This window comes from Onthophagus taurus, chromosome 3 (genome assembly GCF_036711975.1).
Source record: "Onthophagus taurus isolate NC chromosome 3, IU_Otau_3.0, whole genome shotgun sequence".
Classification (NCBI taxonomy): Eukaryota; Metazoa; Arthropoda; class Insecta; order Coleoptera; family Scarabaeidae; genus Onthophagus; species Onthophagus taurus.
This window is the reverse complement of record NC_091968.1, coordinates 9007348-9032451: the sequence shown is the minus strand read 5'-3', so window position 1 is coordinate 9032451 and position 25104 is coordinate 9007348. Positions and strand designations below refer to the sequence as shown.

The following is a 25104-nucleotide window of genomic DNA, read 5'->3' as shown; positions in this document are numbered from 1 at the left end:
TCTTTCTTTGCGTTACTTTGAGCCTCCTGGTAATGGCCACCGTTAATGTTAAAGTTTCGGAACCGTATGTCATAACCAAAGGAGGAACCACGCATTGATTGAAAGCCTTTCTTTTCAAATATACAGGAATATCGCCCATGAAGATGTCTCTAAGTTTCCTGTAGGCTGCCTTTGATTATTATCTCTCGATACACGAACCTCATGGCCAAGATATATGGCTGCGATGCGAACCAACTGAGATGAGTACTTTAAGAACAATAGTGGAAGAGACAAGAAAAGATGGAGTTAGGAACAAAATTGTAAGAGAATTTTGTGGATTCGGATATGTTATGAGATTTGCTAGGGGAAAAATAAAAAAATTTTATGAATACTTCCAAAGAATGGAAGAAACCTGGCTGATTAAGACAAAAGAGACCAAAGATTAGCTAGAAAGAGATCCCGGGAGAATAGGAAGTTGGATTTCCAGCTCTAATGAAACACAATGAATGATGCGTAAACAGATTACAACCTGAATAAAAGAAGAAGAATAATAAGATCTTAAACGAACTACTGAATTTTCAATTGGAAATCAATAATCTCATGGATCTTGGAATCTTGGATTTGATGGAAGTGCAATATGACTAGAAAAGAATGAAACAACAAGAATTAATGAAGAATGGAAACTGAATTTAGTCATTAATATTAGACTTATACTCAATTTAGGACATTCAAAGTTGTTTTTCAAGCATTAAAGAAATCGTTAAATATTTTCGAAGAGTATTACGTAAACGAGAATGGTCGGTAGTGAATATATAAACTTTGCCGAAATATATGTACACTTTAAAGCTAATAACACCAGGAATGTGTATAAATTTGTTAGACAGTTAAGATAAAGGCACAAATCGCACACAGCTCTATGCTGAGATGGAACAGGAAAAATAATATGTGATAGTGAAATGAATGATATTTGAAAAAATTATTTCCAAAACCTATTAAGCATAGAGAAACTGATTTGGAAACAGACAAAAGAAAGGATAGTGTCATGGAACCTATGACGATATATCAATCAGTGAGGTTCAAAACGCAATCTCTGCGGCAAAATATGGAAAGGCATCAGAGATTAATAACATACCATCGAAAGTATTCTAGATGGACTATTCATCATCACCAATATTGATGTTACAGCTTGGAACAAGATTTGTCCTAAATTTTGTTGATATTTAGCCCAACTCTTGCACACGCCTCCTGTATACGTTCAGCATCAGTCTCATCTCTCCAAGGATATCCGAAATAAGGACCATATCGTCCGCGTAGCGCAAATTACTTAGGTATTGCCATCAATTTTTATACCTTTTTGAGTCCAATCCAGTTATTTAAATCCACTCTCCAGGACTGTGATAAACAATTTGGGTTCAACATTATATCGCCTCGTCTTACCCCACGCTCATTGCAGCATTCTTGTAAATGTTATAAATAAGTTTGGTGTATGGATAATGGACTCTGTATTTTTGAAGTACTTGCAAAACTGCCATCAACTCAATTTAAATCAAATTTTATAAATACCTCTAAATACCCATCTTGGGGAAATACCCCAGGGAATTTTCCCTTGAAAATAAATACCCGGGTATTTAACAACACTGAATGCAATAATCTAGATTAGTTCCAGGGTGCTGCAGTCGTTAGTTGTTGAGAAGATAATTTTTAACTTTGCTATTAAAATCGATGAGTATTCAAATATTCACCACTCTGTCTCTACGTAAATCTGGGGGTGAGGGTAGACAGGGAACATACAAGAGGGTCTATTCAAATTATCCAGGGTAGTCGCAGATTGCTAGAAAACGGTTTTTCAATTGATATGTTCAATACTTGTTTGGTCAATTGTAATTTTATGAATCTGAATCTGGTACAGATTCGAATATGAATCTAAATTTAGCCACATCTTTTTGTAATAATTAATTTTTAGATAGATTAATAGAGATACATTGAGAATGCTTTGACAAAATATAAACAAAAAAAATTTTTTTAATTATCAAGTAAAGTTGTGTCAATTGTTTGGCAGACGCAGTGTCAGATCTATTTTTGCCTGAAATTGATTTAGTGAGCAATCGTGAGTGGTCGTTTTAATATTGAAGAGATTTTAAGGAAATGTAAGCATCCGTGGTTATTAATTAATTTTATTAACAAAATTGAACACCTTCGTAAAAGTCATCAACAAAATCTAAAATTAATTTTTAAAAATGTTTTAATAGGGACCACACATAAAACGAGACAACGATTATTATTTTCTAAGAAATACACGAGTCACTTTGTTTATCAATGAAACTGTTTTCATAAGAAACAATAGAAATTATTGTTAACATCGTTCCACAAATCATCAATTTCTTTTAATTTGTTTATTAAAACAAAAATGTTAATCTAATTTCATTAATTTGTTTGAATTAGAATCATGGAAGAAACTAAAGATAAAAATGATCAAAATGATGGTTCTAAAAAAGCCTCCGAAGAATCTTTGACCGAAACGGTTATGGAACGCAAAGAAACCTTTGATTCCGAACAAAGTTTAACTAACGATCAATCAAGGAAACTTTCCAGCGATACGAATATTTCAAAAAAAGAAGAAAACATAGAAAATCGTCAATCATCATCGTCTGGACCACCGCAAATCAGTCAGCATTTACCAACTCAGCGTAGATTAAATAAACTGCGTGATCACTCAAGTACCGTTTTTCCGGCTGGATGCATGGGATGCCCCGAAAATCCACCCAGCGATCAAATTTGTAGTCCCCGAAGGTTACTTGACCCCGTTGAATCGAAGGAACAAACCGGATTAATTGATAACATGCCAAAAAAGCGACCAAGTAGTGCTAAACCGTTACCGTTTATAAGAAATCCGTTAACTGGAGTTGGGATGGATGTTGAAGAGGTGAAGAGATTGCCGCGAAGACGCGAAGGTAATCCTTTATTAGGTGAAGGGTACGATTGTGAAATTAAACCGACTCCAAATACGAGTAATGGTAGAATTCCTCCAGGTGGTTATTCTAAAGGTCTTTGGTAAATAGGAAATAATTTCCTTTTTTTTGTATTTATAAATGTCCGTATAAAAAATAAAATATTTATTGAAATATTAAACATCAAATTTCTTACTCACCGATTAACAAATTTAAGGTTAATCCACGAACGAACTCGGTATTTGTAAAAGTCCTTGCGTAAACTTTGCATTTTCGTTTTTTACCGATCGGCTCTTCGACGTAATCGTTGTAATCGGGCATTTTATTTTTTCATTCAATTAACCGAACCGTATACAATGTTAGATTCGCGGCAACTGACGAAAAACGCAACTCAAACCGATGCCAAAGATATAAAATGATCATAAAACGATGAAAAAAAATGTCTTGCGATCGCCAAAAACGCTATAATTAGGTTCTGGTTACGTAGACTGAGCTTTACCCGTTTGCAAATTGTGTTTATGCTGTCCGCCTCGTTACGTTACACGATTATTTTTAGATCATTACTGTGATTTTTTTATGTAAACAACGCAATATTCCTAATTAAAAAAAAGTTGTACAGTAATAGTTATTAATTAATTTAAAAATATTTTGTTTACAAAATTAATAATACCATTAAATATCGCTACATCAAAAAATTGTATAATTTCTAATATCATTAGAAATTGTCAGAAAGAACTTATTAGAAGTTTAAATAAAATTTATGCCAAATTTCATGCCCCTATGTGAGGTGTGAAAACTTACATTATCCTTCATAAGCAGTTTTTGAGAAATCACAAAAAATGTGTAGCTTGCACTTCTTATTCCACTGATAACAGATGTGCTGCTCGATTGCCTAAGAACTTTCGGTTTCGAGCAGATGGTGTATGCTGCTACTCGTGGTAAAAATTGCTTGGACAACATTTTCGTGAATTTTGGGAATACAAATGGTAATGTAATGGTAAGCAATCAATTTTGAGACCACAAGAGCTTAACGTTGACGTATGCTTTTGATGAACCTTTGCTTGACGATACTTTTGTGACAATCAGGCCAATTACCCAAAATGGTTTAAGTTTTTTGAGAGTGTTTCTAATGTTGATTGGAGTTTTGTTTCGGATGCACAATTGCAAGCCACTGAAAAATTCTATATGTTTTTGGAGAGAGTGATGGATGCTTATAATAGACTTTTTCCTGAGAGGCGTGCACATCTATCGCAGGGATGGTTAAATACAGAATTAAAAGAAATTCGTGCAAATTTGAGTATTAACTACTGTAATGATCAGTAGGGCACGGAACTTTTGTAACAAAACGATACGATTTCCCCCCTCCACTCGTTCTCAGCAGAAAATTTCATACAAAAGTTGTTCTAAATTAAATTCTAAAACGATTTTCTCAATAAAAAAAACATATAAAAAAATTTTTTTTTGAGATTATGTTCTTAATTATTGATCAAATCAAAAATTTTTATTAACAATATTTGTTTAGAATTACTTCAGGAACAGTGTTTGTTAACACAATTTTTTGCTAACTTGAAATTTTAATTTCCCTCTGAATAGTATGTTATCAAAATTAATTATCTCAACAATTATTGTTTTTATTAAAAAATGTTTTAAATAAAATTTGTTTCAATTTCGATTTTGAATCAATTATCTTAATAAAATTTTTTTACATCTCTATTAATTAAGCATCTAAGTATAATTATGTATAAAAACGGAAAAATTATTATTTCGAGGTTATCTCCTTAATTATTGATTAAATCAAAAAAAAATTGTTGACAAAGTTTGTTTAGAATTGTTTCAGGAACAATTTTTGTTAACACAATTTTTTTCTAACTTGAAATTTTAATTTCCCACTGAATAGTATGCTACAAAAATTTATATTTTTGAGGTTATATCCTTATTGTTGATTTAATCAAAAAATGTTGTTAACAAAATTTGTTTAGAATTACTTCAGGAGCAGTGTTTGTTAATACAATTTTTTGCTAACTTAAAATTTTAATTTCCCACTGAACAGTATGCTGTTCATTTAATCAAGATTTTCTGAGAACGAGTGGAGGGGGGAAATCGTATCGTTTTGTTACAAAAGTTCCGTGCCCTGATGATCAGGTACTTGCTGATTCTGGTTACTCTGGTAGAGCAATGTGGAGGTTGATTAATAAGAGTAGAGTCGAAAAAAGTACTAGAGTAGATGTAAATTTTCCACCAGATGAGATAATAGTTATTTATATTACAAGTGGGCTAGAAACATGATTACAGTACGAGTGTGGAGAATTGCACGACGAGGTCGTAGACCGAGTCGTGTAATCACACGAGTACTGTAATTATGCTCTAGCCCACGTGTGATATACAGCATTTTATCTACGACTGCTAAAAATTACTAAAAATCAATTTCTTTAAAAAAGTCTATTTGACATTTACAAAAATATTTTGAAATGATTGTTGACAATTTTGAATTGTCAGTTTCAACAACATGTTTACTCATCTGGAATAAGTGTTTTGAAAAGTAAAAACATAACAATTAATGTTTATAATAAATAGAATTGTTTCTCTGTAAGTAGATACCACTTTTTCTTTTGTATTGTTGCTCGTTCCAATAAATTAAGTCTGTTTTGATTAGGTTAAAAATGCGTTACGTAATGAAACCAGTGCGGTAATGAACTTCATTACGTAACTCAAATCACCTCAAATGAGTGCGGTAATGATGACTTATCCAAGCAGTCGTAGATAAATAACTTTTTTGTTGATATTCCGTATAAAATCTTAGAATTAATTGAAAATAATGAAGTAACTACTGAAACATTCGATAATTATTTAAATAAAATAAACAATTTCTCTTTCATGGAAATATCCTTCGTTGAGTTGCGTGATATCATTAATTCCCTTAAATCAAAATCAACTACGGATATACAGGTGTCCCGCAACGATTGTACAAAACTGCATCAGCGTATTCTATGATCAAAAATAAACAAAAAAAGCCTAATAAACATAGGTCCGAAAATGGACCATTTTCGAGATATTCAAAGATTTAGTTTCATAAGTTGATATTGTTAACATCATGAATTTAAATTTGTTTTTATAATAATTAAGTCGTTACTATGATTACGATAAGTTGTCTAATCAAAAAAAAATAATAATACTTCACGAAATTATTATTTTACTATTTAATTTAATAAAACTATTAAGTATTGCTCCTATTAATTACTCCAAGGAAGAGATGGCGGATATGGTGTATTGTTACGGACTAGCTGACGGAAATGCGTCGTTAGCAGCTCGTCATTACGCGCAAAGGTTCCCGAACAGACTATTTCTCAGATTAAAAGAAACGGGAAGCGTAACCCACAGCCATTCCACGGAGAGACATTACACAAGGCCGGTAGAATTAGAAGAAGCAGTTTTGAGAAGAGTCGATGAAAATGCCTCAACCAGCATTAGAAGAATTTCTGCACAAGAAAACATTAACAAAACAACCGTTCACCGCATTTTAAGGGAGCAGTTGCTTTATCCTTATCATTACAACACCGTTCAAGCTCTAACAGAAAATGATGGCGAAAAAAGAGAGATTTTTTGTAGGTGGGCCATACAGGAAGAGGTAGTAAACGTCGACTTTCCCATAAACATTGTATTTACGGATGAAGCAACATTTACTCAAAGCGGAATTTTTAATATTCATAATGCGCACGTTTGGAGCGAAGAAAATCACCATGCAATACTAGAAACTCATCATCAGTGGCGATTCAGTGTTAATGTATGGGCTGGAGTTATAGGTGATCAGTTATTAGGTCCATTTTTTCTTCCAAAGAGATTGACAGCCGATGCCTACATACATTTTTTACAAAATGACCTTACAGAGGCATTTGATGAATTACCTCAACAAATTCTAGAAGATTGCTACTTTATGCACGCGCTACTCGAGCATACTTAAATAACACATTTGGCAATAAGTGGATTGGCCGAGGAGGTCCTATCCTGTGGCCACCTCGTTCACCAGATTCAAATCCGTTAGATTTTTGGTTTTGGGGACATTTAAAACAAATTGTTTATTCTGAAGACGTTCAAAATATGCAGGATTTGAAGAATAAAATTAGCAACGCATTTGACACAGTAAAACAAATTCCTGGTATCTTTGAACGCATTAGAAGTTCATTTAGAAAACGTATCCGTTTGTGTTTAGAAGTAAATGGTGCGCATATTGAACATTTATTATGACATGAATCTTTTCCAATTTATTAAATATTCGTTGTTTTTATGCTGGTTGAACGATTTTCTTCGACAATCTTTGTTACTTGTTTTGTTAAATTATTAATGAACTGTATTAATTAACTTAATATTATCTTATTATTTATTAAACTTTATCTTAACCATCGTAACCATGGTAATCATATAATTACTGCATCTAAATCGTTAGAATTAATGATGTTTACAATAGGTCAGCTTATGAAACTAAAACTTTGAATATCTCGAAATTGGTCCATTTTCGGACCTATGTTTATTAGACTTTTCTTGTCTGTTTTCGATCAGAGAATACGCTGATGCAGTATTGTACAATCGTTGCGGGACACCTGTATACGGTTTTAATGTTAACTTAATAAAGCAAATCAAAAACTTAATTATATTTCCACTATGCAAATTACTAAATAAACTACTAATGGAAGGGGTTTTTCCTGATTCGTTAAAAATAGCTCTTGTGGTAACTGTGTATAAAAAGGGTGACCATGATAAGATTGAAAATTTTAGACCAATTTCTCTTAAGCCAATTTCTCTCAAGGCTCTCAAGTAATAAATTGTTTACTCCGACGCAGTTTGGTTTCAGAAAAGGAAAAAGCACTGTTGGTGCAATTGTTGATTTTGTAGAAAATGTTATGCAGTTCTATGAGGATGGACTACCCACGTACACCCCAAGTAGAATAAAACATTTTGGATTTTGTGGCAAATCCTGGTACTGCTAGTACTGTTGATAGCAGCAGTTTAGATATTTCAGAATATCTAAATTGTATTCATACATTTGTCGAGAGTACAAGAATTTAAAATTGCTGATCATCCGTTGCAAATACAGTGTTGCTATACCATGATGGAAAGCTGCGTTTTTAGAAAAAAGTACTTTTAACAGATAACCATTAATTTGAGAAACGCTGAAGAATAATATTGTACTGAAGAATATCCAGATTTCATACTACATTGAGTAATAATTTGACAGATTTCTTTTAAACGAACTTAAATCTTTTTATGATTAACTCGAAAAAGATGCGTCTTATCAAAAAATTGTAAGAGTAAAAATAATTTCAAAATTAAATAGACTTTTAGCATCAATTTTAACAGTTTTAAGGAAATAACTTTTGTGAACACCCTGTATAGCATTGATCACATATTTTCTGATCTTAAAGATTTCTCATGATAACATTGTACTGTTTGCCAAATTTTATCTTTCTAAGACAAACCATATTGAAAATATTTAAGAAAATGTTTAAAAATTTCTTAACTTAGATGGCCCATATCTTAGCCATTTATGGGTTTAGACCAAAAATGTTTACGTGAATCGTCATCATTGTGACTCTAGTATTTGTGATTAAAATTATGCCACGACTTACAGAAACACCCACTGTATATTTTTTAAACACATCTATTATAAAATTAACTGAAAACTTAGTTGAAGACAACCAAATTCATGATATTGTAATTGAGAGTTGAGAGAATGTGAGTTTTGCACCAAACAAATTTGGAGAATGTGACTTTTATCGCGGAAGAATGACAACAATAGAAGAAAACATTTTTTTATTTTAACAAAAATATCAACAGCACCGCAACTTAAACGTGCGGTTCAGGAATATCCTCTTGAGGCTCACAAAAATTATCATTATCATCAAGTTCGACCTCATTGAAATCTTCAGCTTTATCTAGGACGTGTTTGTAGAAATCAAGATTTAGGTTGTTTTCTCTCCAGTCATTTCCAGAGTGTAAGATTTTTTCCTTTTTGCAGATGTTTTGCCACCCACAGGTGAATGACTTATAAAACACTTCTACCCTAATAAGACGTTGAGTGCAGAGCCGTCCTAAGATATTCGGCACAAAATTCAGGTTCAACCTCAAGAACATGAATTTTCAAGAAGTCAATGTATTTTCATTGCAAAAGTCAACATAATGAACAAAAACAAACCATGTATTACATTTAATTACATCTATTTACAAAAAAAAGGAACAAAAAGTGATGTATTAATTTTATCTATATCTAACATCTCGCTTCAAAATACTACCATATTACAATTAAATAATTATTCAGTAAGTTGAATTCAACTTTTGAAAATTGTCTTCGGAAATTTTGTTCAAAGCATTTTTAAAATTTGTATAACCGGAAACAACTGCCTTCACGGAATCAGTTCTTGCTGACCGAACGAGTGCTGATCAATTTTTTAGGATCTAATTTAGTGGAATAGGGCGTATCTTTCAAAATTTCTCATCTGGATGTTGACATTGTTGACGTGGCAAAGAAATTGTATAAATTTTGAAGAAATAAAAATAATTTAGTTGTTTATAGGCAGCATCCCGCTGCCGATTTTTCAACTAAATTTAAAGAATGTTCTGCACAAGGTACGTAAATGGCAAGATTGTTCTTGGATTTAATGCGTGCTTGGAGGTCGTTGTATATACCAGATTCAGAAGATTGTCCTCTACAATCTTTCAAATTAATATCTAAATCAGATAATAGATTTAAGATAGAATTCTCCATATTTGAGGTTTTGTGACCAGTATTTTCTAAAATTATCGGGGCTTCCACTTTTATTGACATATCTGACAACAATGGTTAATTGATCAACATGAGAAACGTCGAGCGTCGAATCTACAATAATAGAATACTTCTTTTCTTCCACTTAAGATGTTAACTCCATCTTGATCTAAATATTTCCTTTCCTGATCTTCTGTCCTGATCTTCTTTTTGTTGTATTTCAGTTGCTTCTATTTCATTCTCATTTGACTGTTGGTCATTATCATCATTGGACATAATTTTTTTAAAGAAATGTGTTATTGTAGATACTTTGTCTAAAGACAGCTATTTGCCTTGCTTCCTTCTGCTCTTTCTATTTCCGATTGGCGCATACAGATATTTTTTTTCGCTTGGGTTCCATGATTAGTCTTGTTACACGATATAAAAAATTATTTTTATTATGTTAGCGCTGACTATTTAAAATCGATAAAAGTTAAAACAAAGCGATAATTTAATATTTAAAACTATAATAAACATTATCACCCTATAAGTAAATAATTGAGTGTTTGTCCAGATAAGATGCCAAATGTGGCATGTAATAACGTAACATCAGTGCAACGGCGCGTCGTGTCGTGGCGCCACGACAAAGTTCAAGCTTACAAAATAAAAACTACAAATAAAAATTAAAAAATTAAGACGTCCCTACAGAACTCTAGGGCTATAGCCCTTTTAGCCCTCTGGTTAAGGTGACCCTGCTTGAGTCGGATTTTTTCTTTGTATTATAATTCGTTTCGATGGTTTGTGCTTGAGTACTTTGTCTTTGGCCGTTTTCTAGTCAAGGTTTAGACAGTCTCTTTAGATCTCTCTCTACAGATACATGATGGGAAAATATTTCTTGATACTCTTCAGAACGCAGAATTATCTCCATCTGTTTAATTTCTTTCTCGCTTAGACCGAAGAACCGATCTGGTAGAATCAAGCTATGGCCAGTTAGTGGGAAAACAATTTTTAGCTATGTGATGTTTTCAGACGAACTTTGGATTTTTATTTTGACCTGAACAACCATCCGATATTAACCTTATTTTATTAAAATTTGTGAGGTCGTAATTTGTAGAGTAGAGGGTAGACACAAGAAGACTTGCCGACTATAGTATGCCGCCTGGTCGGAAATCTTTGGAAAAGGTTGGTTCTTGTGGCAATCAAATGATAAGATCAATAAATTTTCTTTGTCTTCCTGGAGTAGCTGGTAAAAGGCCTTAGCTCTTAATTTATGAACACGTATTCGGCAATTCTTCGGGCTGTTTTATCGTTTAGATCTGTACACGTTTTAATGCATTCACCTGCCTATAAACACGTTGAGCACATGTCCGTACACGGGATTCAACATTGTACTCGGTAAACTTTTCGAAATAAATTAATCGTAACTCTAATACCGTCATACATCCTATGGAGTTTCTTTATATTCAATTCCGATAGCAAGTACACTCTGAAAGAAACTGCGGCGGATCGATAATAGTGACTGTCTACACTTCAACTTGTTTAAAAAATTTATAACTCTTTTTTGTCTTATTACATACTTTTTCTGCCACCACCTCCTTTTTCAACAGGCAATTGACCAGTAGCGTAATATTGTTTGGACAGAATGTTCAGCCGAAATCTGGATGTATTAAAAATCTTTAGAAAGGTATTCAAACATACGGGTATTAAGGACATTTTTAAATTTGGCATAAAATATTTTAATCTAAAAGGTAGCTTATTATACTGAGAGGTTGTTGGTGTCAATTTTTTTTATGGAACACCTCTATGTATTTAATCAAAAACTTATCTTGTTCTACTTTTCTGTTATTGCCGTAAAAATTGTGATGGAATTAGGTATTTCACCTAAATGGTAAACCTTTATGGGAAAACTGAGGTAGTTCAGAAAATTTCTTGGAAATATGCCTAAAAACAGTAAAAGTAAAAACTACGATTAAAACTTCCATCTTGTAATGGGAGTGCTACAGCTGCTGCAGATGAATATCGTCAACGGTTTCCAAATCGCAGACATCCTAATAATGTTTTTATTAGGGTTTTCAATAAACTACGCAAGACCGGTACACTTTGCAGCGTTAAAATAACATCTGAACGAGCTACTCGTCAAATGTTTCAATGAGTAGAACCCCAGAAAAAGCCCACGAAGAATTGCTGTTTAATTAGACATTCCATAAAAGAGAGTACTAAACACACTCCACAAGTCATGCTTATATCCATACCATTTAGGTAAGGCACATCTACTGCCAGAAGATAAGTAAGAAGCCGTCGTGAAGGACGGCTAAACCCGAATAATTCCGGCTGAGTCCTAGATCTTGTGCTAGTTCTAATGATAGTGCTAGTGTAAAACTAGAACTAACACTAGACCGAGAACTAGTCAAGTTATTTCGTGTCATCTTAGCCTTATTCCTTTCCAATATTTTATCTATAATTTCTGGGTGATATCCGTTGTTTTCACCTATTTGTTTTATCATTTCTGTCTCTTTTCTTATTTCGCTTTCTTCCAATTTTACTTCAAAGATTGTGTCTAGGTATGTTCTAAATGTTGCTAATTTATGTGAGTAGTTGTGTTGTGAGTCATTGGGAATAATTATATCTGTTTGTGTCTTCTTTCTGTATATGTCCAAGTGAAGTTGATTTTGTTGTGTTGTTCCGTTTCTATTGTGAATGTTATGTTCTCTTCAATAATGCTTTCATCTGTCATATTAAGGATAACGAAGATATCATCCACATATCTTTGCCATAGCAGAATATTGTTTCTATGAGGATTCCTATGGTTAATTATCATTTCATTTTCTAACTTGTCTAGGAAAATGTTAGCAAGCATTCCACTAAGAAGTGAACCCATTGGGAGACCTTGTTTGTACGTGTAGTATTGGTTGTTGAAACTGCAGAAGTTTTACTTTATGCAAATTTCAAAAAGTTTGTATATGTATCACCATCGGTTTCGTTGTTTACTCTTTCTTTCAGTATATATTCAATAATCTTCAACGTGTCTGTGGTTGGTACGTTCGTATAAAGGTGCGTGATATCGAACGACAGCATAGTGTATTCCTTAGTTAGGTTTATTTTCTTGAGTTTTGTTAGGTTGAGTTCAGTTATATGTTCAAATATGTTAATTAGAAACTTAGAAATTTTGTACGTGCTAGAGTCAATCGACGAAATTATCGGCATGATAGGCATTCACGGGTAAGATCTGTCTGGGGTTTTTATTAAGTTTCAGCATAAGTAAATAAAGTAAGTAAGTTATTTTATAGAATCAGACTTACTTTACTATTAGAATTTTATTTGCTGTAATTTGTAAAATGTATTTCCTTCTTTTTATAATAATAGGTGGCAAGCTCCTGAAGATGAATGCAATTAGCATTTGAAACCGGTTGAGCCTAAATAAAATCTATCCATCTACTAAAAACAGATAGTTTTATTACTTTGCAACAGTATTAATTGCTAAAAAAAGGTTCTAATTAAAATAACTCAAAAACTAAAAGCACTAGGTATCAACATGTCTTATCAAAGTCAACTTAGTTTTGAGTGTAGAATCAGAATTGCTATAATTAAACGGAATATATATTTATTTGGTACTAAAGCCGATTTACATTTTCAGTACACTGGGAAATAATCACTTTTAACTTTCGCATAACGGATTATTGTTTGTTTCGATAACCGCACTAACAATAAGACTTGAATTTAGTTTACAGCTGTTACAAGAAAAACCAGCACTTTTCATTTTGAAATACGCTATCAAAATACGAATCATTTTAAATTTCGTTTAAAATAGCATATGTTTATTTCAGTACGTCGTTATGGAACAGCCTGTATGGATAAAAATATTTTCCGTTTATAGTGTGCCAAATTTCCTACAACTTTTGTCTAAAGAAGAACTGCGTATCTTGACTCCTTAATAATAATAATGTTCATTAACGTAAGTAATACCGTATTACAGTGAAAAGTTAATAGCAAATACAAAAATAAATATGTATATAGGTATTATAAGTATAGTAATAAAACAAATTAACTTTGTTACTGCACAAACTGATCCTGCATATAATCAGACCATACATAGTAGGCTTTCTTGACCAGATTAGACTTCACACATTTTTTGAAGTGTCCTCGTTCCATAGTTTTCATTTCTTCTGACAACTTGTTGAAAAATGTAACTCCCCAGAAATCAGCATATCTTTTAGTTGCTTCTATCCTATGTAATGGTAATCTCAGTTCATCTTTGTTTCTTGTGTCGTGTGTGTGAAAGTTTGCATTCGCATTAAATTTACTTCTATTGTCATAAACATACATCAAGGTAGCCAAACTGTATGCACTTAGTACCGTAAGTATACATTCTGTTTTAAATACATCTTTGCAGCTGTCAGTAGTTTTAAGATTGCATAAAGCTCTCACCGCCTTCTTCTGCAAACCAGGTGAATGACCCCAAACAACTATACCATATGTTGCAACAGCATGAAAATTTGCAAAATAGGCTATTTTGGCCACTTTATGAGATGCAATTTTGATGAGACGTCTAATTGTAAAAATTGCCAACGTTAATTTTTTACTTATGATATCAGTATGTGGATTCCACGTTAACTTGGGATCAAGAGATAAACTCAAGAACTTCGCGGGTAAGTTTGAGGGTAATTTTATATCGATGACAATTGATTCTGTTTTATTTTCATTTAGTTTCAGGCAGTTGTTTGTGAACCGGAGGACTTTAAAGGTAGTAATTGCTGATCAGAATCTTTTATTAATACGGAAGTATTATCTGCGTAAATACACATATCCTCACGGACATTAAACGATAGATCATTAATGTATGTTACGAATAATAAAGGACCCAGTATTGATCCCTGTGGTACTCCACTTATTAGTTTAGATGTTCCAGACGTATTATTTACCCAAAAAACATATTGCTGCCTACCCGCAGGTGACGAGTCAGGTGACGATATAATCGTGACTCACCGTATCAAACGCTTTACTTAAATCAAGAAAACTGATTTGCACCGACTGTTGTTCATTCAGGGCGTTTTGTACAAAATCTATAACATCTATTATTGCCGTAATAGTTGACCTACCACTACGATACACTACGATCTAAAAATTTTAGTAACCTTTTAACTAGTAATTTTTCAAAAACCTTCAAGACTATGGGGAGAATAGATATTGGTCTATAGTTTTCGCATTCGTTTACATCTCCTTTTTTATGCAATGGCAGCACCTTTGCGATTTTAATCTTTTCCGGAAAAATTCCTTCCGTGACGCATTGATTGAAAATTTCAGCTAACGGATCCGCACATGCTGGTTCAGCATTGTAAAGAATTGGACAATTGGTTTTACGGCCTAACATTTAAAAGTTTGAGGAGCATTGCTTATGAGTATGCCATCTTAAATAATCTTAAACATCCATTTAATCTGATTACAAAGTTAGCTGGTAGGGACTGGGCATACAAATTTATAAAAAAATATAATCTCTCTTTAAGAACACCAAATCCAACTGGTTTGGCCAGGGTAATGGGCTTTAATAAAACTCAAATCGATGTTTTTTTCTCAAATCTAATCTTTAACCAATCTTTACAAAAAATATGAATTTCCTCCGGGTTCTATATACAACATGGATGAAAGTGGAATGTCTACCGTGCCAAATAAGGTGCCCAAGGTTGTCAGTAGTAAAGGAAAAAAATTGGTGACAAAGATATCATCTGCTGAGCGCGGTGAAACAATGACCATTGTATGTGCCATGAATGCTGCAGGAAATTTTGTCCCCCCAGCTTTGATATTCCCTCGTAAGCGAATGAAGAATGAACTTATGGATGGAGCTCCGCCCCAATCTATCGGTATGATCTCAGACTCAGGATATATTAACAGCACTTTGTTTTTGGACCGGTTGAAACATTTTCAAGCCCATGTGAGAGCTGATGCTGAGCATCCTGTGCTATAGATATTAGACAACCATTCATCCCACAGATCACTGCAGGCTATTTTATTTTGTAGGGAAAATTTCATACACTTACTGACAATCCCACCGCATAGCAGTCATCGAATTCAACCATTGGACCGATGTTATTTCAAACCACTAAAAACGTTTTACGCGGATGAATGTGATCATTGGTTAACCAACAATCCAGGAAGAAATATAACCCACTTCCAGATTGCGAAGGTATTGGGGCGCGCCTATGAACGTTGTTGATCTACATGGATAAGAGTATCAAAGCTTTCGAGTCCTGTGGAATTTATCCGTTGAATAAGAATGTGTTTACCGAAGAAGATTTTCTTCCTTCAACTGTTACCGCCCGAAATGTCCAGATCCAGCAAATAGATGATAGCGAATCAGACTCAGATCCTGAATCATCTCTACCATTATCCGTGTTGCGCAAAAATACAGTCAAAAAACATTTAAACCCTCAAAAGCAGTCAACAAATAGTCCGGTTGCAAGTACCTCAGCAGTAGAAATTTCAATTGATGACCTTTATCACACACCTTCTACGTCTACAGTCGGCCCAAAAAACAAGCTAGTTTCTCCGACAGAAATTATTCCGCTCCCTAAAAGATCTGAAGATCAGAAAAGAAGAAAGCGGGGCAAAAATCTGAAATACTGTCCGACACCCCGTTTAAAGAAAAACTTGAGGCGGAACGAGCAGAAAAGTTTCGAAAAGAAAATTTGCAAGCCAAGAAAGGTACAATGAAAAAAATCAGCAGCAACAAGAAAAAGAACGATTGCAAAAAGCCAAAACTATCTTCTTCTATAACATTCGTGTCCTGCGTACTCCGAAAAATATAGTGACCCACCCACTGAAGACTGGATTCAGTGCAACCAGTGTCAAAACTGGTGGCACGAAAACTGCACTGCATACGAAAATATCGGAACATTTATTTGTGAGCTTTGCGAGTAAAAATAAGAACACAAGATTATTGCCCCACATGTTCATGACTTTTGCCCCAATATGGTGGGGCAAAATTCCCATTCTGCGTTCTTTTATATTTTTAAAATTTTCTTTTGTTTTGTTCGAACCAAATATTTATATTTTCATACATAAATGATTGTATTAACATACCTGAGAGTAAAGTGTTTTTTCGTTCACATTTGTTATTTTCATAATTATTTAAACCTTAGGTGCGTCCTTTTGCCCCACGTTACTCTATCAATTTTCATTTTTTTCAGATATATTTCATGGGAGCAATATCTTTCACAATATTAGCAGTGACAGAGATAAAGTAATCACTTAAATCGGAAGCTTTTAGATTAGAAGCAGTCTTCGCTGTACGGTTTGTTTGACGCTCTTTGTTGATGACATTACATATGGCTTTGATTTTATTATTAGCATTTAAAATATATTCATCAACGGTTCGTTTCTTATTTTGGATAGTCATGTTCATATATTCTTTTTATATTTCCTATATAAGTGCAAACCTTCAGCATCTTTAGTTCTTTGAACTATCACAAATAAGGCATCAAGCGTTTCTTGTAGTTTTTTGAGTTCCGGAGGATTGTTGACATATACTCTTTTAAAATTTTTTGTAGCTTTTTTAGGAATATCAAACAACATCAGATATCAAACTCAGTCATAAATTTAGAATGAAATATAGAGAATGCTTCTTGAGCTGTTTATCTATGAACTGTAGTATGTTTTTGTTATTATAACATCTTTTTATCTCTGTTTTAATTTTAGGCTTAATGCAATCTACTTTGTCGCTTACGTGGGACACCTGTATATTTTTATTGAGCTATAAAGGATACTGCCGTCTTTGAGATTTTAGTGTAATGTCAAATTATATTGACATGTTGCATTTTATGTGGGATAAAGTAAGTAGGTACGCTCTGGTTTTTATTATGTTTAAACAAATAAGTAATTAAATTAGTAACTACAGTTTACTTAAAATCCTCTGGTTTTAAAACTCCCGCCAAATATAACTTTGAAACATCACATTGTGTAAACGTGATTTTTCATTTTACTCCTCCGAATTAAGAAATAGAGTATAGTTCCGGTTTTCTTTTTCTTATTAAAACATCTGTTTTGTTGAGCTCTTCCGGAATAAATCCGCTTATCTCTCGGATGAGAAAATGAATGAAGGAGATTTCTATGTAATCCAAGCTGTGTATTCTCGAGGCGAAACCTTTTGAATTCTAGAGCAACATTCTTTTTTGTTTAAACAGAAGACTACTACAAAAAAATCTTTTGAATCAAAGCTTATGAAAGAAAAGAACCTTCTTTATAAAGGTTTTTCTGAATCAATTCACGTTTCACCACACCTACGCTAAGATTAAAGAGCAAAGGTCATTGTTACAATTCCCAGAAAAAAATTTTACTTCACAAATAAAACTTTATCCAAACAAATACGTTTATAATCATTAAAATTATGGTTTATAATAATGATTAAGTACATTAAAAATCGATTTTGATAAGAAAGTGCTAATAACCGAATTAGATGTGAACCGTAAAACAATGTTTAAACATATGCGTCATAGATTCGATTAAAAATAAGTTTGTTGTAAAATTGTGTTTATTTAAACAGCTAAATCGATACTGGGTTACTGATACTACTACTATGTACTACGACGGTCGTTGTTCGAGATATTAACGATTACGTTGGGTCAAATTGAGGTTACTATAAAAGAATTTAACCAAATCATAAACGGATTTAGACAAAAACGATAATTTTCGCCAAACTCATCGTAATCACAAAACGTTTTATTGAAACAATCACATGATACACAAAAATAACCTACAAGTTAATCCAAGTTCGCAAAAAAAATTTTACACGATAAATCGGCCAAATAAATCGATTTGTTTTGGGCCCCTTTTCAAATTTCGTTTCTTTTAAACTTACCACAAACATATTTTCCCGATTTCGGTGTAGATGTCATATTTAAAGACGCTCGACCCACATCTTCACACACACTCACACCACCCAATTTTTTTCCCCATAATTTAATTTACCTCAAAAAAAATACATACTGTTCTCAAAAAAATCGCGGTTGGGAGGGGGGTCGAAAGGGCGCAGTCCCTTTTACTAGGAAATGTCAATAAACGTTATCGGCGGTGTCCCCCCAAACAACCTCCGAAAAAACAGCAAAAACGCCATCTACGTTTGACATTTGACGTCTCCCCTCCTTCGATCGATACAGCGGATTCGCGAGTTATTCTCCGTCGGTAAAATCGCATTTTAGCTGTCAAAATCGTAGCTGTCACCTGGTTATTATCATTAACGTTTCGGTGCTACTTTTATTATTCTTATCTTTTGATATACACGTATTTACTTAAGAAGCCCATGGTAATTACCCCGAATTTTATTGTATCGTAAAAATGGTTTTATTAGTGAATCTTTTTTATTGAGGTTAAGAAATCAAGATTTTGAGGGAAACTTTATACATTATTTTTAAAGGTAAGTCCTTATTAGCTTAAGTATCCTTATTTTTATTAATTTAAGAATTAAAAATTAGTTTTGCTTTGTTATTATTTATTATGTTATTAATATAAATAATAATATTAATTCTTTTTATTATTAAGAGATGGCGCTGTTAAAAATGGTTTTATTAGTGAATTTTTTTTATTGAGGTTAACAAATTTAGTTTTTGAGGGAAATTTATACATTATTATTTAAAGGTAAGTCTTTATTAGCTTAAATATCCTTATTTTTATTAATTTAAGTATTAAAAATTAGTTTTACATTGTTACTTTTATTATTAAGAGATGGCGCTGTTTAAAATTCTTTAAAATTAACCTAACTTTTCGTTTTAAAGTTTTAAAATAAAGATTATAATCACCTCAACCAACAATAGAACCATTGTTTCCATTTAAACCATTCAAATCGAAATCTAGGCCAGTTCAAACTTGAAATTTCCATTCATTTCGTTTAAAATTTTTTTAAAAATGAATATTCTTTGTTTTACAGATAAAATTAAACGATGGGCAACTCAGGATTATCTCAACATATTGAAACGGCGAAGAAAACGGGAGTTTTACGAGTTTCCGGCAGCCTAAATGATTTTCCACCCGGATTTCTCCAACTTGAAGGGTCTTTGAGAACATTGGATCTTTCGGATAACAAATTTGTTACTCTCCCGAACGATATTAGCCGCTTCATGCAACTAAAACATCTCAATTTGAATAAAAATAAGCTCACGAAAATCCCTGATTGTATTGGAGCACTAACTAAGTTGGAAACTTTCAACATCTGTCACAATAATTTAACCAGTTTACCACGAACAATTACGAATTTAATTAATTTAAAACAAGTTTTTTTAAGTGATAATCATATCAAAGATTTCCCCACGGTTTTCTGCGGGTTAAAACATTTGGATGTGTTGGATTTGTCTCGTAATGAGATACGATGTGTTCCGTCGGATATTAACGGTTTGAACGTTTCCGAATTAAATTTAAATCAAAATCAAATCTCGGATTTGAGTTATCAAATTGTTTATTGTCCGAGATTAAAAACATTGAGGTTGGAAGAGAATTGTTTGCAAATTAACGCGATTAGCCCCAGGTTGTTGAAAGAATCGAAAATTTCTAATTTGAGTTTGGAAGGGAATTTATTTGAAATGAAGCAATTGATGAATATCGATGGTTATGAAGCTTACATGGAAAGGTATACCGCTGTTAAAAAAAAATTATTTTAAAGAAAGATTTTTTTAAAAAAGCCTTGTTATTAAGTTTTTTTTTGTTGTTATTAAGATTATTTATTTTTGTTAGATCCTATTTAGAGTTTCCTTTTAATATATTATGAAATGAGGACAATAAATTGTTTTTAATTGTTCAAAATTTATTCGATTTCAACTTTCAAGGCTGAAACACGACGAGAAATTGACGTTAACTGTTTATTTTTTTATTAAATTCAATTTATAAGATACGATTCAATTATTTATAATGCTAAAGCACACTTAAATAATAATCATTTTTACTATATAATAAGCCAAATACATTCCTATCTTTCCATATCGAAAAATTAAATGAAAAACATTGATCAATTATTATAAAACCTTGTAATTTAAAAAAATCTTTAACCAAAGACTATCTTTATATACAGCTTATTAAAATATAAATATGTATATAAGAAATTGATCATTTTTAATCTATAAATGTCTATTATCGTGTTGTAATTAATTAAAATCGAGTGGTTTAAACCATTTTCTTGGTCAATTCGTATACAAAAATCTATATCTCAACATATTTTTTAATTTTAAGATGAAGTCTGTTGAGGAAAGATTACAATTTTTTTTTCATCTACTTTACTTACACATATCTTCGTTATTTTTAGAGATATCGGAATATTACATACACCACTAGAAAATCAGATCTTTTTTTTACCCCTCACATCCCTTGCAATGAATCTTTTTCCATCTTTTTGAACATTTCAACCATTTCCTCAGACAATATGTGATTTGGTTAGGAAACCTACACGAAAATAAACATCCATAAAGGAGAAAGAAAGATTATTAAATATCAAGAAAAAACAAACAACGAATTTAAAAAACTAGAACAAACAGAGAAATTTAACACTGGAGGAAAGGTGGAGAATTTTTAAAGGGATAATGCGAAATAAAGCTATGGAGGTGTGTGGAATGAGAAAATATAATAAGCATACAAAGAGAACACATTGGTGAAATAAAGAGCTTCGACAGGTAATCAAAAAGAAGAAAGAGTCATGGAAGAAATACATAAGAACGAATTCGAACGAGAGGATAGAGCAAACTATAGAAAGAACAGAGATGTAGCTAAGAATATGATAAAGAAGGGCAAAAAGAAAAGTTGGGGAGAGTTTGGTACAAACTTAAGTGAAACATACGGATCGAATGCCAGATAATTCTGGAATCAAATAAGAAAACTGAAGAGAGATCAAACGAAAAACGAGAAAAAGACAATTACAAGGGAAATTCTGGACATATAGGCGGATTTTTATGCAGATAAGTCCAAGGATAGAAAACGGACACAAACAATGGAGGTGAAAAGAGAAGATGATATAATGGAAGACACAACAGCTGAAGAGATAACAATGCAAGAATCAGGAGAGGCAATGTTGAAGATGAAAACAGACAAGGCTTGTGACAAAGACAAAATTGATCAGGAGATGATAAAATATTTGGGAATAAAAGGAAAGGAGTGGCAATTTATGGAAAAATCGCTGAGACGTGTCTAAAGATTTAAATTTTTTTCTTCATTTTTAATCGAATTATGACGTCATAGATGTTTTTTTTTCAAATACAATATGCAATTTTTTATTACGGAATTCGAAAGAGGACTGTTTTCTGAATTTAGTACTGTCAAAATTAATATTAGTTACATAAGAAAATTTTCGAGTAAAATTGCTTTAAAGTTTCATTATCTCCCATTCACTTGAGATAGAAAAATAGCAGTAGCCATGCGTAACCATAGCAACCAATTGTTGGCTTCCAATTTTCCAAGTGGTAAAATTCGATTTCTTCAACGTGTCGACAAATAAGAAAGTAACAATCAGACTTACTGCAATTGAAACAATCGAAATTCTAATGATGATAGGTTTCGGAGATAGACAAACTCATCCAAATCGCACACCAATATCACAATCAACTATAAGCCGAATTGAGACTAAAGGCCGGACGTCCATCGTCCTTAAATGAAAATCAGCAATTGGGTGCTGTGCTAAAAGTACAGGAAAATCCACATTCAACGATCATGAATGTTGCTACTACTTTGAAGTCATCCAAAAACCCAGTATCAAGATTATTTGAAAGAGAAAAATATCACCCCTATAAAATGCACTTGGTGCACTTGAGAGAATGGCGGAACTAACCAATGGAAATCCTGCGTTTGTTAAAAATATTCTCTTGTCTGATGAAGCAACGTTTTGCTTAAATACTACAGTCAATAAGCAAAACTGCCATTATTGCGAAAACCCAATATCCTCAAAAGGTCAACGTGTGGGGTGTTGATAATCAAATTATTGGAACGCTAAATGGTGAACGGTATTTCGACTTTTTTCATTTAGAAGTAATTCCGGCTTTAGCGGCAATATTTTCTAATGCAGAAAATCCCTATTTACCCCATCTAAGAATTTGGTTCCAGCAAGATGGTGCGCCTCCCTATTATGCGCGATTAGTACGAGAGCTCCCCAACTAAACATTTAGTAATCGGTGGATTGGCAGAGGCGGATATGTTGAATGGCCGGCAAAATCTCCGGACTTAACTCTCTTAAATTATTTCCTTTGGGGCTATTAAAAAGCTAAAGTTTATTTTAATAGACCTGATAACCTTGAGGATCTAAAGGAGAAAATTCGAGAAGAAATTCGATTAATAACCCCGGAAATGATAATCTTATGATTGGTAGCAAGCTACTCAAACTGTGAAAATTGCAGAGCCATATGGCTATAATCTACAAGTTACAAATTATACACAAAGATAATAGAAACAAGGTTAAGAAGGGTAATGGAAAATAAATTAGAAGATGAACAAGCAGCATACAGAGCAAGTAAACAAACGAACGATAACATACATGTAATCCGAAATATCACTGAAAGGAAAATAGAGACGGGGAATGAACTATACCTAATATTCTTGAACCTAAGTAAGCAGCTTTTGACATGGTGAATCGTAGTATTATATGGAAGTGTCTAGAACAACTAATGGTACCACAAAAACTAACAACAATAAATGAAAACCTGTACAAGAAAGTCAAAGGCATAGTACAAATGAAGGGAGAAACATCAAACACTTTTGAAATGAGCAAGGGAATAAAAGAAGGGGTTAATAACCCCTTGTTATTTGTAATACTAAGGGACAGAGTGATAACAAATACAAGAACAAATAAATAACAAACAGTAATAGGTTATAAAAGTTTGGAACCAGTAAAAATAGATAGTTTACTATACGCTGACAACATAGTGCTGATAGCAGAGAACCATAAAAAGGCAAGGAAGTTGGTTGAAATATGGACAGAAGAAATTGAAAAGATGGGTCTAGAATTGAACGTAAATAAATGTAAAATCGTGATAATAAATAAAAAGGTAAAATAGAGGTAAAAATAAGAAATAACCCGAAAGAAATATTTATTAAGGAACAAAAGATAGAAAAAGTATCATCATATGAGTACTTGGGCAGTATATCACAGGATGGAAGGATAGATTTAGACATATATGCAAGAATAAGGAAAACAAACAACGTATAATACACTCTATACAGAACAATTTTTGGGAAGAAGGAGATAGGTAAAAAGATAAAATTAAAACTCGGTGACAGTCCCAATATTAACATATGCCAGTGGATCATGGACACTCCAATATAAACGAGAAAGAAAGATCTCAACAACGGAAATTAAATTGTTACGAAAAACAGTGGTGAAGACGAAGTAGGATCAGCAAAATAGAAAGGAAGCAACTAAACTGGTACGCTCACATAATTATAATGGAACATAACACAATAGTAAAAAAGGTATTTGAAGCAAAGAATAAGGATAAGAAGAAGTATGAGGAATGAATAGTAGAAGTTGGGAAGAAGAGAGGGAAGACTCTAGCAGATATAAAGGAATTAGCCAGAAACCGAAGAAGAAGGAGAGGTTAGGAAACTCTCTCCCTCGTTAGTGCATATTATATAGTGTGAATATTAGCGCTTTTTCTTACTTCACTGCCAATTTTATTTTTAACAATTCGGATTTGGCATCCTGTATGTAAGTTTGCTGGGTATTCCCATCAGTTCCATTCCCCCCTCAACTTTATTCCTATTAATGCTGCAAAAACCTTCTTAAAATAAATGAATAGACTACACTCAAAGCATTTCTCTAAAGTTTGCTTTTTTTCTATTTGGTCTATTTGGTATTTCTTCCTCCTTGTTGTTTTTCATCCTTGCTATAGCTTGCCACACTTTCTTCCACCGTTGGGACTTATCATAACTTCCGTCTCCCTTTCATTTACTACTTCTTCTCCTTTTACACACGTGCCAGAATGGCTTAATGTCCTCCAGAAAAAACTCAATCTTCGGAATCGACCCAGGAAAAGAACTGTCAGAACTAACTATTTCTATTTGGCGAGTATTTGCAGCTTTTTTTATTGCCACTTTTCGCATCCAAACCGCCAGCGATCCTTATCATTCCAATCATCTTCATCCTGTCCTCTCCTCTTCATCTCCACATTGATATGCTGGATTCATTTTTTTCTAGGCCTACCTTTTTTGTTTCTTTCTGCTGGCACTCAGTTCCTAATTGCAGCAGAAGAACTGAACACGAATTGGAACAAATAATGAACTTACAAGAGTTCTTACCTATCCATCAATCACACAAAATGTGAATTGCACTTATTTAGGAGTGGAAGTATTAAGTACCAAATAAAACTGCAAGAATATCAGGTTAGTTAAGAGGATTCTTATTTGGAAAAAAAAAGACATGCCAAAAGAAGGAAATGTTCGATTCTACAAGACCGGTTCTAATATACGCGGCGAAAACTGGGACAGAGACTT

At 32.9% G+C, this 25104-nt stretch overlaps 3 protein-coding genes across 5 annotated transcripts in view; 2 read left to right on the top strand and 1 right to left on the bottom strand.

The window, feature by feature from the left end:
* The window catches only part of LOC111413518 (C3G guanyl-nucleotide exchange factor), a 72903-nt gene extending 54144 nt beyond the window's left edge, over window positions 1-18759 (bottom strand). The window contains exon 1 of one of the 3 annotated variants that reach the window (XM_071194938.1): window positions 18509-18759. In XM_071194938.1, coding sequence (XP_071051039.1) covers window positions 18509-18545 — 37 coding nt within the window. In that variant the 5' untranslated portion in view covers window positions 18546-18759. Of the gene's footprint in view, window positions 1-3127; window positions 3269-18508 lie in introns of those variants that run through there. The other 2 variants (XM_071194936.1, XM_071194937.1) reach the window with 2 other exon arrangements.
* Window positions 2014-3108, top strand: LOC111413520 (microtubule-associated protein Jupiter). Its single transcript, XM_023044523.2, has 2 exons — window positions 2014-2126; window positions 2422-3108. The coding sequence occupies exon 2, from the start codon at window positions 2426-2428 to the stop codon at window positions 3032-3034; it is 609 nt and encodes a 202-aa protein (XP_022900291.1). The 5' UTR covers window positions 2014-2126; window positions 2422-2425; the 3' UTR covers window positions 3035-3108.
* Window positions 18760-18826: 67 nt separating the features above from the next.
* On the top strand, window positions 18827-21028 carry LOC111413519 (leucine-rich repeat-containing protein 57-like). The gene is made up of 2 exons (XM_023044520.2): window positions 18827-19063; window positions 19574-21028. Exon 2 carries the CDS (start codon window positions 19587-19589, stop codon window positions 20298-20300), a length of 714 nt encoding a protein of 237 aa, XP_022900288.2. The 5' UTR covers window positions 18827-19063; window positions 19574-19586; the 3' UTR covers window positions 20301-21028.
* The last annotated feature ends 4076 nt before the right edge of the window (window positions 21029-25104 follow it).

What these genes read in the sequence shown, in the direction of transcription:
- LOC111413519 (XM_023044520.2), top strand. Translation starts at nt 19,587, where the DNA reads ATGGGCAACTCAGGATTATCTCAACATATTGAAACGGCGAAGAAAACG.
- LOC111413520 (XM_023044523.2), top strand. Translation starts at nt 2,426, where the DNA reads ATGGAAGAAACTAAAGATAAAAATGATCAAAATGATGGTTCTAAAAAA.